Source organism: Schistocerca americana, chromosome 2 (assembly GCF_021461395.2).
Source record: "Schistocerca americana isolate TAMUIC-IGC-003095 chromosome 2, iqSchAmer2.1, whole genome shotgun sequence".
NCBI classification, from domain to species: domain Eukaryota; kingdom Metazoa; phylum Arthropoda; class Insecta; order Orthoptera; family Acrididae; genus Schistocerca; species Schistocerca americana.
Window position 1 is genome coordinate 33,117,318 of NC_060120.1, and position 13,256 is coordinate 33,130,573.

Consider the following 13,256-nt stretch of genomic DNA (forward strand, 5'->3'; position numbering starts at 1 on the left):
GCAGAAAGGCTTTAATTTTTGATATTAATAACTTTTCAGTGCTGGCACTGTGACAGTAAGCACTGTAGCTATAATATTAAGGTAAAATGTACTGTTATATGAATCCTGTAGTGAACAGCCATTAGTCTCAGATGACCTGTTACAAAAAATTCTCTCTTCTCGAATATGAAGGTAGGGTTAAGCAAGTGTGTCTCTCTCTCTCTCTCTCTCTCTCTCTCTCTCTCTCTCTCTCTCTCTTTCTCCCAACAACAAGAACTGTTAAACCAGTATCATGACATACATGTAGGGACTTCAGAGAGTAAGCTTCACATGTTGTCCCATGCTAAGGCCACTGTGCAACAAGAGTGACACGTTGTCAGAAGAGAGCATATGTTTCCAGTTTCCTGCAGAGAAAGTTCTGCTGCAGTATGGATAACAGGCGCAACACAATTCAAAGTTCAGGTACGTGGGATAGTACAATTCATGTGAGCAAAATGTATAAATTGCTCATAGATTCACCATGTTATTCTGGGGGTATATGAATCAAATCTCACATTTCATACAGCCATAGTGAAATGGTACCAGCAATCTGATTGAGGACACACAGACGTGTGTGATGCTACGAATTAAATGACTGGTTCAAAAAATGTTCAAATGTGTGTGAAATCTTGTGGGACTTAACTGCTAAGGTCATCAGTCCCTAAGCTTACACAATACTTAATCTACATTATCCTAAGGACAAACACACACACAAACACACACACACACACACACACACACACACACACACACCCGCACCCGAGGGAGGACTCGAACCTTCGCCGGGACCAGCCGCACAGACCATGTCTGCAGCGCCATAGACCGCTCGGCTAACCTGGGGCGGCAAATGACCGGTAGAATGTTTTGACCACAGTGTTCAGAGACTTGGAGATTCTGTTGAAAAATACCAGTGTTACTTTGAAGTGTAGCACAGCTTTCAATAAAAGTTGCTGGGTCTGCCATAATAATGTGTAACTTCCTTCTTGAGGTTCCCTTGCTGCTAAATACAGGAAACAACTAGAGTTCTGTAAATGGTTGTTTAAATGAACTATAATTCATAAAGGCCAAAGTGCAATATACAAATAATATTCACTTGGAACATAGAAAGTAACAAACAAAACAATGCAAATGAAGTTTTTGAAAATACACGGATGTATAGTCTTCAGAGAAAGTGAAGAGAAAAGGGTAGGTCTAATCACTGTAAAAACTCGAATAAACATAGCTGTAGGACTAAAAACAGAAACTGGACATGTACAACACAATCATACAAATAATATTTACAATACAAAAAAATGGTTAGTGTACAAAACAGCAGCCCAGCATAATGGAAAGTGATTAAAGAGAGGGAAGTACAGAAATCAAACAAAATATACAAAAGGCAGTAGCACACAACTGTCTGACAGCATGGATGATGTGAGAGCTCAAGGTTTGAGAGCTCCCAGCTCTTCAGTAACAATAATGTTTCCTTTTCCTCTATCACCCATCTGCAGCCAATCATCTCCCTCCACATTATTTTTGTCTTCTGATTCTTCTGAAGATAGAACTTTTGTTTTGATGATGATGATGATGATGATGATGATGATGATGTTCGGTTTGTGGGGCGCTCCACTGCGCGGTTATCAGTGCCCGTACAAATTCCCAACCTTTTCTCAGCCCAATCTCGCCACTTTACATGAATGATGATGAAATGATGAGGACAACACAAACACCCAGTCAGCTCGAGGCAGGGGAAAATCCCTGACCCCGCCGGGAGTCGAACCTGGGACCCTGTGCTCGGGAAGCGAGGGTGCGACCGCGAGACCACGAGCTGCGGACAACTTTTGTTTTGAGCAGCTCATTACCAATTACATTGTCTATTAGGGTTTTTCCATTTTCTTTTTCCCCCCCTCAAAAGTACCAATCTTTGTATCAGCAGAGATAAGAATAATTATCTGTCAACTGTAATGTGAAAGATTCATTATTAATCAACAGTTTAACATTCAAGCCACATTGTTCTCATTCTCTTTTTTCCATTCAAATAATTCAAGACCTTTCTTCTAGTAGATGATTTAGATCAGCACTGTCTGTCTGGTCTCTTATTTAAAATCTAACATTAATCTCTAAAAAATAAAATGTTACTCACTTGACTGGCAAGCTTGTGATATAATTTTAATGAGCTTCTCAACTAGAAGAACATTGTACCAGTGTCGAGTCTCTGGCTTCTCTGAAGGAAGCAGAACCGTGTCAATAAGTTCTTCATTTACACCTGAAAAAAGGACAGTATACTGCAGTGGAGAAAAAGAGAACAAAAAATCAAGACAAAGTTGGAAGAGACTTATCTCACTCTACGCAGCAATTACACGAAAAATTATTTTTATCAAATTTGTAATACTGAATTGACATACAATTTTCTAGATAAATATCTAACAACATGCACACAATAAAGTTGTAGCACAAATATTTTTCCATGCTTCATAAAGAACGAATTCTGTCCTTGGAGAAATTAATACTTAAGCAGATAAGTAAAATTCTAGGCAAAGACAAAACTGACAAAAATGCTGAGCATCACAAAAATGCTGAAAATCAGCTTTAGCATTCATTGCTGAAAATGTATAACAAGATGCAATTTTACAACAAAAATATGATGAATGAAATTGTAGATTTTATGTGCAATATATTCAAACACATTTGTGGAAATTACAACACCCAGAAAGAATGGTAGGAATGAAGCAAAATTTAAAGAATGTGTTACACAGCAAAAAGGGGTTCATGTATCAGACTATGTAAATGTAGAACCCCTTTTTTTGCATGACTAGAAAGATAAGTGCTACAACAACAACTCATCAACCTATGACTTGAGGTCAAACAGCCCACAATTATTGGTATCTTGGAAATGGGTTGCACAGTACATACTGCTATGGCAGTGATGCATTGTGGAAACAGTAGATAGAAGACAACTGTGTGTGGTGAGGAGCCATAGCTAGACTACAGTGTGATCACAGAATGTAGGAAACACCACCTTGTTCGCATGGCTATAACGGATTTAACAGCCTTGTCCACAGTGTTGGCTAGATGCTGGAGCACCAGATAGGATATGAACCTCTCTGTATTGATGAATCAATCCACTTGTTGTTCACTGGACTGGCGGCATGTTTGCCAGTGCATCAGCCTCACACTGTCTAGAAACCACAAACTCCTCGGACAGTAATGAGTACACAAACACCCTCACCAGCACCCTAAGTGGCAAGCCATAGTATTTACCCCAAATTGAGGTCTGAATGTTCACATAAACTTCTCTCACCAAACATCTGTGGACTTAGCAACTCGTTCATCACAGTCCTATAGCAACCACTGCTGATACGATGTTGACTTGTAGACAAACCACGTGAAGGGAGACGAAACAGGATCATATCCAAAACTTCACATTTTGTTGAATGTTATTTAGAGGCAGTGATCGCAGCACGTGTGTACTTCACACCAATTGGAATTCTCCGAGACAGATATAGCATACAAATTGCATTCCTAATCATTTGCATATTGTAATTTGTGTAATCTCAGGAAAATGATAGTTCACTTGGGAAAACTATAACATTACAAATAAACACAAAGGCTGGCCATACCTATCTTCATAAGGCTAAGATCCAGTACTGCTGAGCAACACATTTAAAAGTGAGAAAATTATTTCTAACTTTTGGAACTATTAGTTTTTTCCTAAGGGAAGGCGGTAGAATAGTGGTAAAATTTAGAAAGGAGGGGCATGTCAATCAGACCCCACAATGAGAAGGGCACAATTTGTGTGACAGGTACACAGCAAACAACAAAAAAAATTTTTTTTTCCCTTTATCATCCTTGCAACAGGTGTCTTCCTTGCACCCCAGTGACATGCATCTCTTTCTAACCTTCCCCAAGCAACCAGTCTTATTCTCCTTGAGGATGTAACTAATAGTTCCAAATGTTAGGAATTATTTTCTCACTTTTAAATGCGTCTATCGACCGAACTAGAACTTCATCTGTTGCATGTCAGAACTGTCTCTTTAAACATTATCTGTGATGTAGAGTTCACTTCAGTTATATACACACTCACAGTGTTGCAATTTTCACATTGGAGTATTATGTTGTTCATTCATCAGAATAAAAATAACGCATGCAGCTGGTGCCATAACTGCCCTGTATGCACGTTTATTTTCATTAAAATTTAGTGTAACTTGTAATAGGAAATGTTTTACTTTCTCAAACCAAGTACATTCTTCACATGTATCTGATGATACTTAATCTTGATGGTGGTGTCATTACATCAACTTAAATATACTTCTTTGTACTTTTCTGGCAATACAAGATTTACCTGACTTCCCCATATCCCCCCCCCCCCCTCCCCCCCTTTGACATGCTCATTTCACTTCAAATGGTTACTTGCAAAGTAACTGTCATTTTGAGTAGTTTATATCTGATGACTTAACATAACGACAGGCCTATTAGAGTCCCATTTACTACATCTAATACCAATTTTTTCTGAAGTCCCCTATTTTATCGTAATTCCCTACTTGCGACATCAATAAACAAACAACTGCATTACCTGTGAACATACTTTTTGCAACTGACAAAAGCTTCACAATGGAACTATGCATCTCAACTGATGACTGATACTTGTCTTGTTGACAACATCTTCAAGAATCGCCCAGAGCAGTCTTTGTTACGCGTGTTCGCTCGAACAGCTTTGTCAATCTGGAGATCTGATCTTTCACAGTCCATGACTGTTTGTGATGCCTGCAAGAAGTCCCATCCGAGAACAACATCATGTCTACTGTGTTAGTTATTCTTTTAATACATGTTCCTTTCGGCTGGATGTATTTCCCATTCGCGACCTTCAGCACAATCCCTGTTACATCATGCAATAGTCTTCATTAGCTGGTAATGATAAGCATGAAACAGAACAAACTGGATCCAGACATTTGTTCTTGTTGCACCCCTACAAATATTTAATTTTTTACTCAGTTTTAACTTTTAAGAAACACTTGTGTAATACATATTCAAATTTATCAAAACTTTAATTATACTTTGCCTCACTTGAACTTATTATTCAGGCTTTTCTGTTCAGTACACTGATTTCATTAGTGTAATTAATTTTGCTGAAAACCATGCTGATTAAAAGTTATTATCAAAACAAGGTAGGGAACTTTGACTGGGCTAATCAGGTATGTTGACACTACAAATTAGAAAGACTGGCAGCGGGATCTTGGAATAACATCTTTAAATTTCTATGAAAATAATAAACTTAAAAGATAATTGTAATCACTGTTCAAATACAACCAAAATTACTTTCACCATTTGTACCATTAAGCCTGTTAGATTCTAGAGTTTATTGCTATACTTCTGTTAACCTATTTTCTTCCAAATCACATGACAACTTTCACTAAGTAATTAAGCCAATAATGAAGCATTTGCCTAAATTTGCATCAATTATTATAGATCTAAAAATGGCACTTGTACTCATAAATGGGTTATAGCCAACACAAATGTATGAAGTGGTTCCATGATCTTTTGCATTTTCCTAAACTACTATAAATTTTGCAAACCAAATAACTAACATAACATGCAGCTCATCCACATTAGCAAAATCTGACCTAGCTATTTTTCAAACCAAAATGTAGTTCCAAAATCACAATATATTCGTATGGCAGATTTACATAAAACACCCAGCCCCAAAACAGTGTCTGTGGGAGTCATTCACCATGCTAACATCTCTGTGTTATTCTCATGAGTAAAAAGTCCGCATTGAGCTAACACATGACAAACGTCTATGAGTAGAGTCTATGCTCAGATATCTTAAAGAGAAGAACTGTGTGAAAGTTCTGCACGAGCTAGCACACAACCAACACCTTTGTAACAAAATCAAAGTCTAGTTGGAGCACAGTTCTGGCTCACTAGACTGCACCTACATCCCATGTAACTCCCACCCCCACCTCACAGTATAACACGGGATGAAGGCTAATTACACTATTGACGGCAACCCATCAATACGAACGAAAGATTTATCTTGCCAGCTCAGTTTCACCTCCCTTCTTTGTTTGAATATTAGAATAATTGATAATACAAGTACAGAATTTTTAAGCTGCTAAAGCATGACACTTCATTAAAAGACAATTTGGCTTAGCATGAAATAACAAATCCAAAGGTTCACTGTCTTTACCTAACTAAAGTCTCTACCAATAGTTTGTGTACATGAAAAAGTTATAACTTTACTACAGTTCAATTTGCACTTAAAATCTTTGACCCTATAGTGACAAGGTTGATTAGGCAATTCTTACAACAGAGGAAGGCATTCCCAGTGAGATCTTGCCTTGTAAATCACTGTGAAACTCAAACAGAGAGCTGTACTTCTGTAAATATTACATCTCTAAACTGACCCTGTCCTCATTGCAAACTCTGGTTATAAATGTCCAAAAAGTAAAATCTAAGCACAAAACACATCACTGTGGTGGAATTACCATAACACAACTTTACATCCACTTGTGGTTGTGTAATGTCATTCTTATTTCCACCCGTCTTTATAGTGAATGAGATGTTTAACAAGATTCAAAGTAAAGTATGCACTAGTCTAATGTTCTCATTAAAATCTAAATTTTAAGATCAAGATAATGAAAATACGAAAATCTACAATTACTGCATACCATCTATGCAATACCATGGATGCATGGAAAGGAGAGAAAAAAGCATTGTGCTTAAAATAATATCAAATATATAGTCTAGCAATAAAATATTTAATTATTTTAGATTACTATGCTGAAATCATAGTTTCTACATTAAATGATTTTCTTTTGTGGTAGAGCACCTATGTTTATACTATTTACATTACAGGAATGAAATCTTATACATAAAAGCAACTAAAACACTGTACATTTAAAATTTAAGAAATGTATGGTACTATCCACTTGACAGATTAACAGCACTTAATGGAAAACATGAAGGGGTAACCAATAATTTATTTTCCCATCACTGTTGGAGATTTCAGCATGTTTTAATGGTTGATAAAATGGCCCCAGGGAAATAAAATGTTTATTGCAGTAGAGAACTACTCTTAACAGATACACAAAATCCAAATCAAAGGGGAAATGGAGTCAGTTATTCATCCTGAGTAAAAGTAATTTGCTGAATGGATTATGATTAAGCAATAAACAGATTAAACCTCTTCAGTGAGAAGGAACAATTCCAACAAAGTGTATTTGTGAATTACTGAACTGCTACATATAAGGAAAGACAAAACCATGGAAGTTAGGCAAAAAAAATCAAGTTCCTCTACTGAGAGTATGCGGATGTATGTGCTGTTAAGAGTGAATGAAATTTATGAATATGAAAAGATTTCTCAGTTTCGTGGCAAGAGCAGGATTAAAGGGAGAAAACTGATATAAATTCTGGTCTATAGCGGTTACGAAAAAATCAACAATTGGCAAAAAAGCATGGCAACACTTCTCTTCTTGGAGATACACTATGTACTAGGCTCACAGGATTCATAATGTTCACACTGGCCACTACTCAAGGACATTGGGGTTTCACAACTATTGCAATTTCACAGTGATTTCAAACAGAAATGTTATGGTATACTGCTACATGTGCCAACATGCCACACAACATTACTGTAAAACATAAGGTGCTATTTAGGAAATTGCTGCCTTCATAGAGCTTCATCATTCTCTCCACATTCAGGACTCAGCACTTAATAATTACCTTGTGTCACAAATAATTTACCTGGTTTGACTGAGTAAAATTGAGACACCTTCCACTGTTGATGCAACAGCCTGTGGAAGCAGCTTAGTTTGGCTGGCCAGGCAAAGTTACACCAGGGGCTTCCTGTTAATATGACAAGTACTGTCCCCAAGGCACCAAGACAGTTACCAAATGCTACTGCCAAGCAGGTGAAACACAGGCATAACAGCACTGATACACCAGAAAGGCAGAGCCGTTGCAGCATGTACGGCCTGAATGTTACACGTCTGAGCCACAGTTCCATTATGACTTACATAATAGAAACAAATGCTTTAGCAAACAAGCCCATATAAATACTCCTCATCTCTAGTCACAACTAGTGCAGTCTGCCAGCCAACAGCTCCGAGGGGGCACATATGATGGACTGCAAGTCTATATGGACCAACAAGTCTCCACCTCCAGACTCTGCTGCTGCTTCTCAGAGTGTCTACTAATTTTCTGAAGATCAAATTCATGACTTTTTCATTACTTCTTTGGTTCAATTTGTGAGCTCTCAAACATGTGCCTGATACAATGCAAAAAAAACATTTTCTTAATGAATCTGAAATCCAGGTGACATGAAAGATGAATGTAACCTAAACTGCATGTTAACACAAATAATGTCACAATATGTGACTTGTAGTAAACAATTCATCAAATCATAAAAACATTCAACTATCATCTATGATGGGGTATGACTATACAAAAATTATGTCAAATTTCACAGTAAAAGATTCAATGTTCAAGCTTCTTTGTATAATAATCCTTTTTTATCTTTGGCCTCTTATTTCTTGAACTGCTCTCCTTTACGAGATTGGCCACTTCATTTTCATCAAACTACTACTTTTTTAAGCCTTGTACTCTTTTTGATGAAACACTCTTCACACCCAGTAACATTCATTTTGTAATGTCCACATTCAGTTCTTCCTCTCTATTAAGTAAACCACATAACAATTGTATTGTATTGCATTGTAAACAGTTCTCTCTGCAACAACTGTATCTTCTAAGTTTTCAACAAGCCTCTTGTAACTCAATATTTCCATGAAACATACATAGCAGCTTCTGTATGAACTTGATAAAGTTATGCTTCACACTGCATAGTAAATTCATCAACTAGTGAACTAGTCCGTCCTCCTTAGGATTGAACCGTTTCAGTTGTTTTTCATGTTGTTTAAAATACTCTCTCTTCATCACATAAGCTGTTGATGGAGTCATATGATTTTTGACAGAAATTCTTCCAATGCAATCATCATTCAAGAATTTTTCAAAATGGAGCTCTGCATAATTTCAGGTGATGAACACCTTTGAAATCTTTAATTTTAAAGGACTCTTCTTAGCAAGTTTTAGATACAAACTTTGCAAAATACCTGTGCACTCATTTTTGAAAATAAGAATATTGTTTTCCGCATAGTTCTTGCAGCAGTGGCACCAGTTCCAATATCTACATGGCTTGTTTTACATTAGATGCTTTGGAAACAAAAACAGCAAGTAATTTTTCCATAACAATTGTATTTATGAACTGAGAAGCAATTCTACACATTAAACAGAACAAACCTTTGTATAAAAAGAGGAAGAGAGAGTCATCTGACTGACATTTAGATAAGAACTCAAGTCCAACTGATAATGATATAACACATATAAAAACAAAGATGCTGTAACTTACCAAATGAAAGAGATGATATGTTGATAGAAACAATAAAAAACACACAAACACACACACAAATTTCAAGCTTTTTCAACCCAAGGTTGTTTCATCAGGAAAGAGGGAAGGAGAGGGAAAGACGAAAGGATGTGGGTTTTAAGGGAGAGGGTAAGGAGTCATTCCAATCCGAGGAGCGGAAAGACTTACCTTAGGGAGAAAAAAGGGCAGGTATACACTCTCGCGCGCGCGCGCGCGCAGCCCACACAAACACACAGTTTTCGCATCCCGCAACTACCCTCCTGACCTGGTACAGAAGCAAACAGCTAGAGCCACTTCCTCATACCCTCAAACCCAGAATCTCCTACAGAAGAACCCCAAAAGTGCCCCACTTGTGACAGGATACTTTCTGGGACTGGATCAGACTCTGAATGTGGCTCTCCAGCAGGGTTATGACCTTCCTCAAATGTTGCCCTGAAATGAGATCCATCCTTCATGAAATCCTCCCCAGTCCACCAAGAGTGTCTTTCCGCTGTCCACCTAACCTTCGTAACCTCTTGGTTCATCCCTATGAAATTCCCAAACCACCTTCTCTACCCTCTGGCTCCTACCCTTGTAACCCCCCCCCAGTGTAAAACCTGTCCCATGCACCCTCCCACCACCACCTACTCCAGTCCTGTAACCCGGAAGGTACGTGTGAAAGCACCCATGTGATTTACAAACTGACATGCCTACACTGTGAAGCCTTCTATGTGGGAATGACCAGCAACAAACTGTCCATTCGCATGAACGGACACAGGCAGACAGTGTTTGTTGGTAATAAGGATCACCCTCTGGCCAACCATGCCTTGGTGAAAGGCCAGCACATCTTGCCACAGTGTTACACCGTCCGGGTTATCTGGATACTTCCCACCGACACCAACCTATCAGAACTCCAGAGATGGGAACTTGCCCTTCAGTACATTCTCTCTTCCCGTTACCCACCAGGCCTCAACCTCCGCTAATTTCAAGTTGCCGCAGCTCGTACCTCACCTGTCATTTAACAACATCTTTGCCTCTGTACTTCCGCCTCGACTGACATCTCTGCCCAACCTCTTTGCATTTACATATGTCAGCCTGTGTCTGTATATGTGCAGATGGATATATGTGTGTGTGTGTGTGTGTGTGTGCGCGCGCGCGAGTGTATACCTGTCCTTTATTCCCCCTCGGCAAGTCTTTCTGCTCCCGGGATTGGAATGACTCCTTAACCTCTCCCTTAAAACCCACATCCTTTCGTCTTTCCCTCTCCAGCCCTCTTTCCTGATGAAGCAACCTTGGGTTGCAAAAGCGTGAAATTTGTGTGTATGTTTGTGTGTGTTTTTATTGTTTCTATCAACATACCAACGCTTTCATTTGGTAAGTTACAGCATCTTTGTTTTTATATGTATTTTTCCCACATGGAATGTTTCCCTCTACTATATTTATATCATTAATTTGATAATGATATAAGAAACTCAAGTTCTGGACAAAGGAATTTGTCTTCTAAATGATGCTTAATCTTTTCAAAGTTGCCTTTCCAGAAAAGATGCAGCTTAAAGAGATTTATATAGAAAAGGGAGTGAACAGAATTAAAGAAACAGCTGCTCTAAATGACACTCCTCTAGCAACACATTAGATGGCAGCAGTGTCTTAGGCGGAGCTACAGTTCACACGACAATTCTACTAGGTGTGTATACGTCATATAGACCTGCGTTAACAATGCCACACCTCAAAATTTCTCCATCTGCTTCTGTTCGTGCTAACAAGACTTGCACAAATGCACATACAACTCACCTATACATAGCTATGACTGGTGGTGAACCTTTATATATGTTATTTTTTATTAAATGGACTGCAGGATACAAGATTATTGGAGGTAACACTAACCTGCACTACCTTCTAGAATCACAATAAATAAATAAATAAGTAAATAAATAAATACGCAATGACCTCCCACTCAATGTCATTACTTTTTCATTTTCATGACTGTATAACCATTTTCTTTACTTTCTCATGACTTTCATCACCAGTAGATGCCCTGAGCTATCTGCAACCCTGCTGCTCATCCTGCCCTGTGGACTTAGCAGCCTCCAACTCACTGGCCACCTGATGGCCTATCGTTTGAGCTCAGGGTAGTGTAGCTGTTGAGCTACCTTCACTTGTGTGGGCGAACTCCCTGTTCCCTGGGTCTGCTGCTTCTGTGAGTCATCTCATACACATTAGGTCCACGGTATGACTCAGCGTGCCTCTGTGTGCTCTCTCATGTGCTGCCAGGCTTGTCCTGGTCTGCACTGCAGGGCTGCCTGCTGCTGTGGACAGCACTCTTGCCGATCAATGGCATCATTAGCCCACTAGCTGTACAATGCTGTGTGCCACCGAACTGCTTGCTGATGAGTGTATCTCTTAGAAGGCCGTCTACTGCTTCCATCCAGGGGATGCTTGCCTCTCCAAGTTATCATCACAATTGTTGTAGCTGATGAATAATCAATGAATGTTTTAACAATGACATTTTTACGATGATAGATCAGACTAATATAATGCATCCACTCACCACTCCACTGATCACTGGTTTCCTGACACCTGCCAACTCAGTTCCACCACCCACCTGCCACACGGGTCTCTATAACTATAATGAGAAACTAAAAGTTTGTGTTTGTGTGTGATGATTTCCTAATGTAACCGCTATCAAGGGAACAATAATGAGATGTCTTGGTACTGAAGGTATTCCTTCCCACTCTTGAAATAATGTGTTACAAGAGGCGATAATTGGACACACGTACAAGTTATTATAAGGTCCAAGAAACATTTCAAAACATCAATACAGATGACGAATGATCAGGAATAATGTAACAAATGATGCAGTATGTAAAAGACAATTTCCTTTACATTGTCTATATATGTACTGTGTGACCACATTTTGTCACATGATGCACATCTGACTGGTTGCCCAATTCTTCCCATACTCATTCCAGCATATAAGAAGTGATGGTAAACAGCTACTGCAATGCGGAGTCAAAAGTCTTCAAGGTTCTCTGGAAGAGGTAGTACTTCCTTGATAGGACACCACAAGAAACAACTGCAAGGCATCAAGTCTGGTGACAGTGGTACCACTAAAGCAGTGTCAGACAGTGGCCACAACATGGCCTATCTGCTGAAAACGACAATGTGTCATTCAGGTAACATTATACACTGTTTTGGAAATGTGGGTCACCATTTTGCTGAAAGATGATATCGGTGATATCAGCTTTGCATTGGGGCATAAGCCACAATTGCAGCGAGTCGAGATAGGTGATACCACTGACAAATCTCTCAGCAAAGAAGAAAATTATACAGACTGACTTTTTGGACAGTTGCATGTGGATTCTCTGTCCGCCATATTCATAGACTGATCATTCCCAAAAGATTAATTTGCTTGCAGTCATCATTATTTCCACAATGGTTCTGGATAACGATCCAGAACTGCAGATGGCACAATCAATTGTGATGGCTTGAGGCTTGCAGGAGTTCCAATTTGTATGGTTTCACTCTTAATAACTTGCGAAGGATTTTATACAATTTTGACTGTGGGATCTTCAATTCAGCACTAGCTTGGGAAAGGTAGAGTTGTGAGACTTCATAGCATCGTGTCACACACACAGTCCATTGTCTGTTCTTACATTCCCCATCAACCTGAATGTTTTGCATCACACAAACAACCAACATCCTTCAATTTCTTGTACCACTTCACTATACTCTTGGCACACTCACTACTGACTGACAACAGAAAAACTCCAGCACACAAAATGCTTTGTCTGCCTAGTCTGGTGCCATTTTCAGCAACTATAGTCGGTAGTCTCCCTGTTGGGTCTCTTTCATGCACTGT

At 38.9% G+C, this 13,256-nt stretch overlaps 1 protein-coding gene across 5 annotated transcripts in view; it reads right to left on the reverse strand.

The window, feature by feature from the left end:
- Positions 1-13,256, reverse strand: part of LOC124592612 (protein CLEC16A homolog) — a 248,311-nt gene that overhangs the window by 144,965 nt on the left and 90,090 nt on the right. For all 5 annotated transcript variants that reach the window (XR_006977591.1, XM_047131854.1, XM_047131853.1 and 2 more), the window contains exon 11: positions 2,141-2,263. Coding sequence is in view for 4 of the 5 variants with exons in the window: in XM_047131854.1 (XP_046987810.1) it covers positions 2,141-2,263 (123 nt within the window). In the remaining variant the exon portion in view is untranslated. The remainder of the gene's footprint in view (positions 1-2,140; positions 2,264-13,256) is intronic.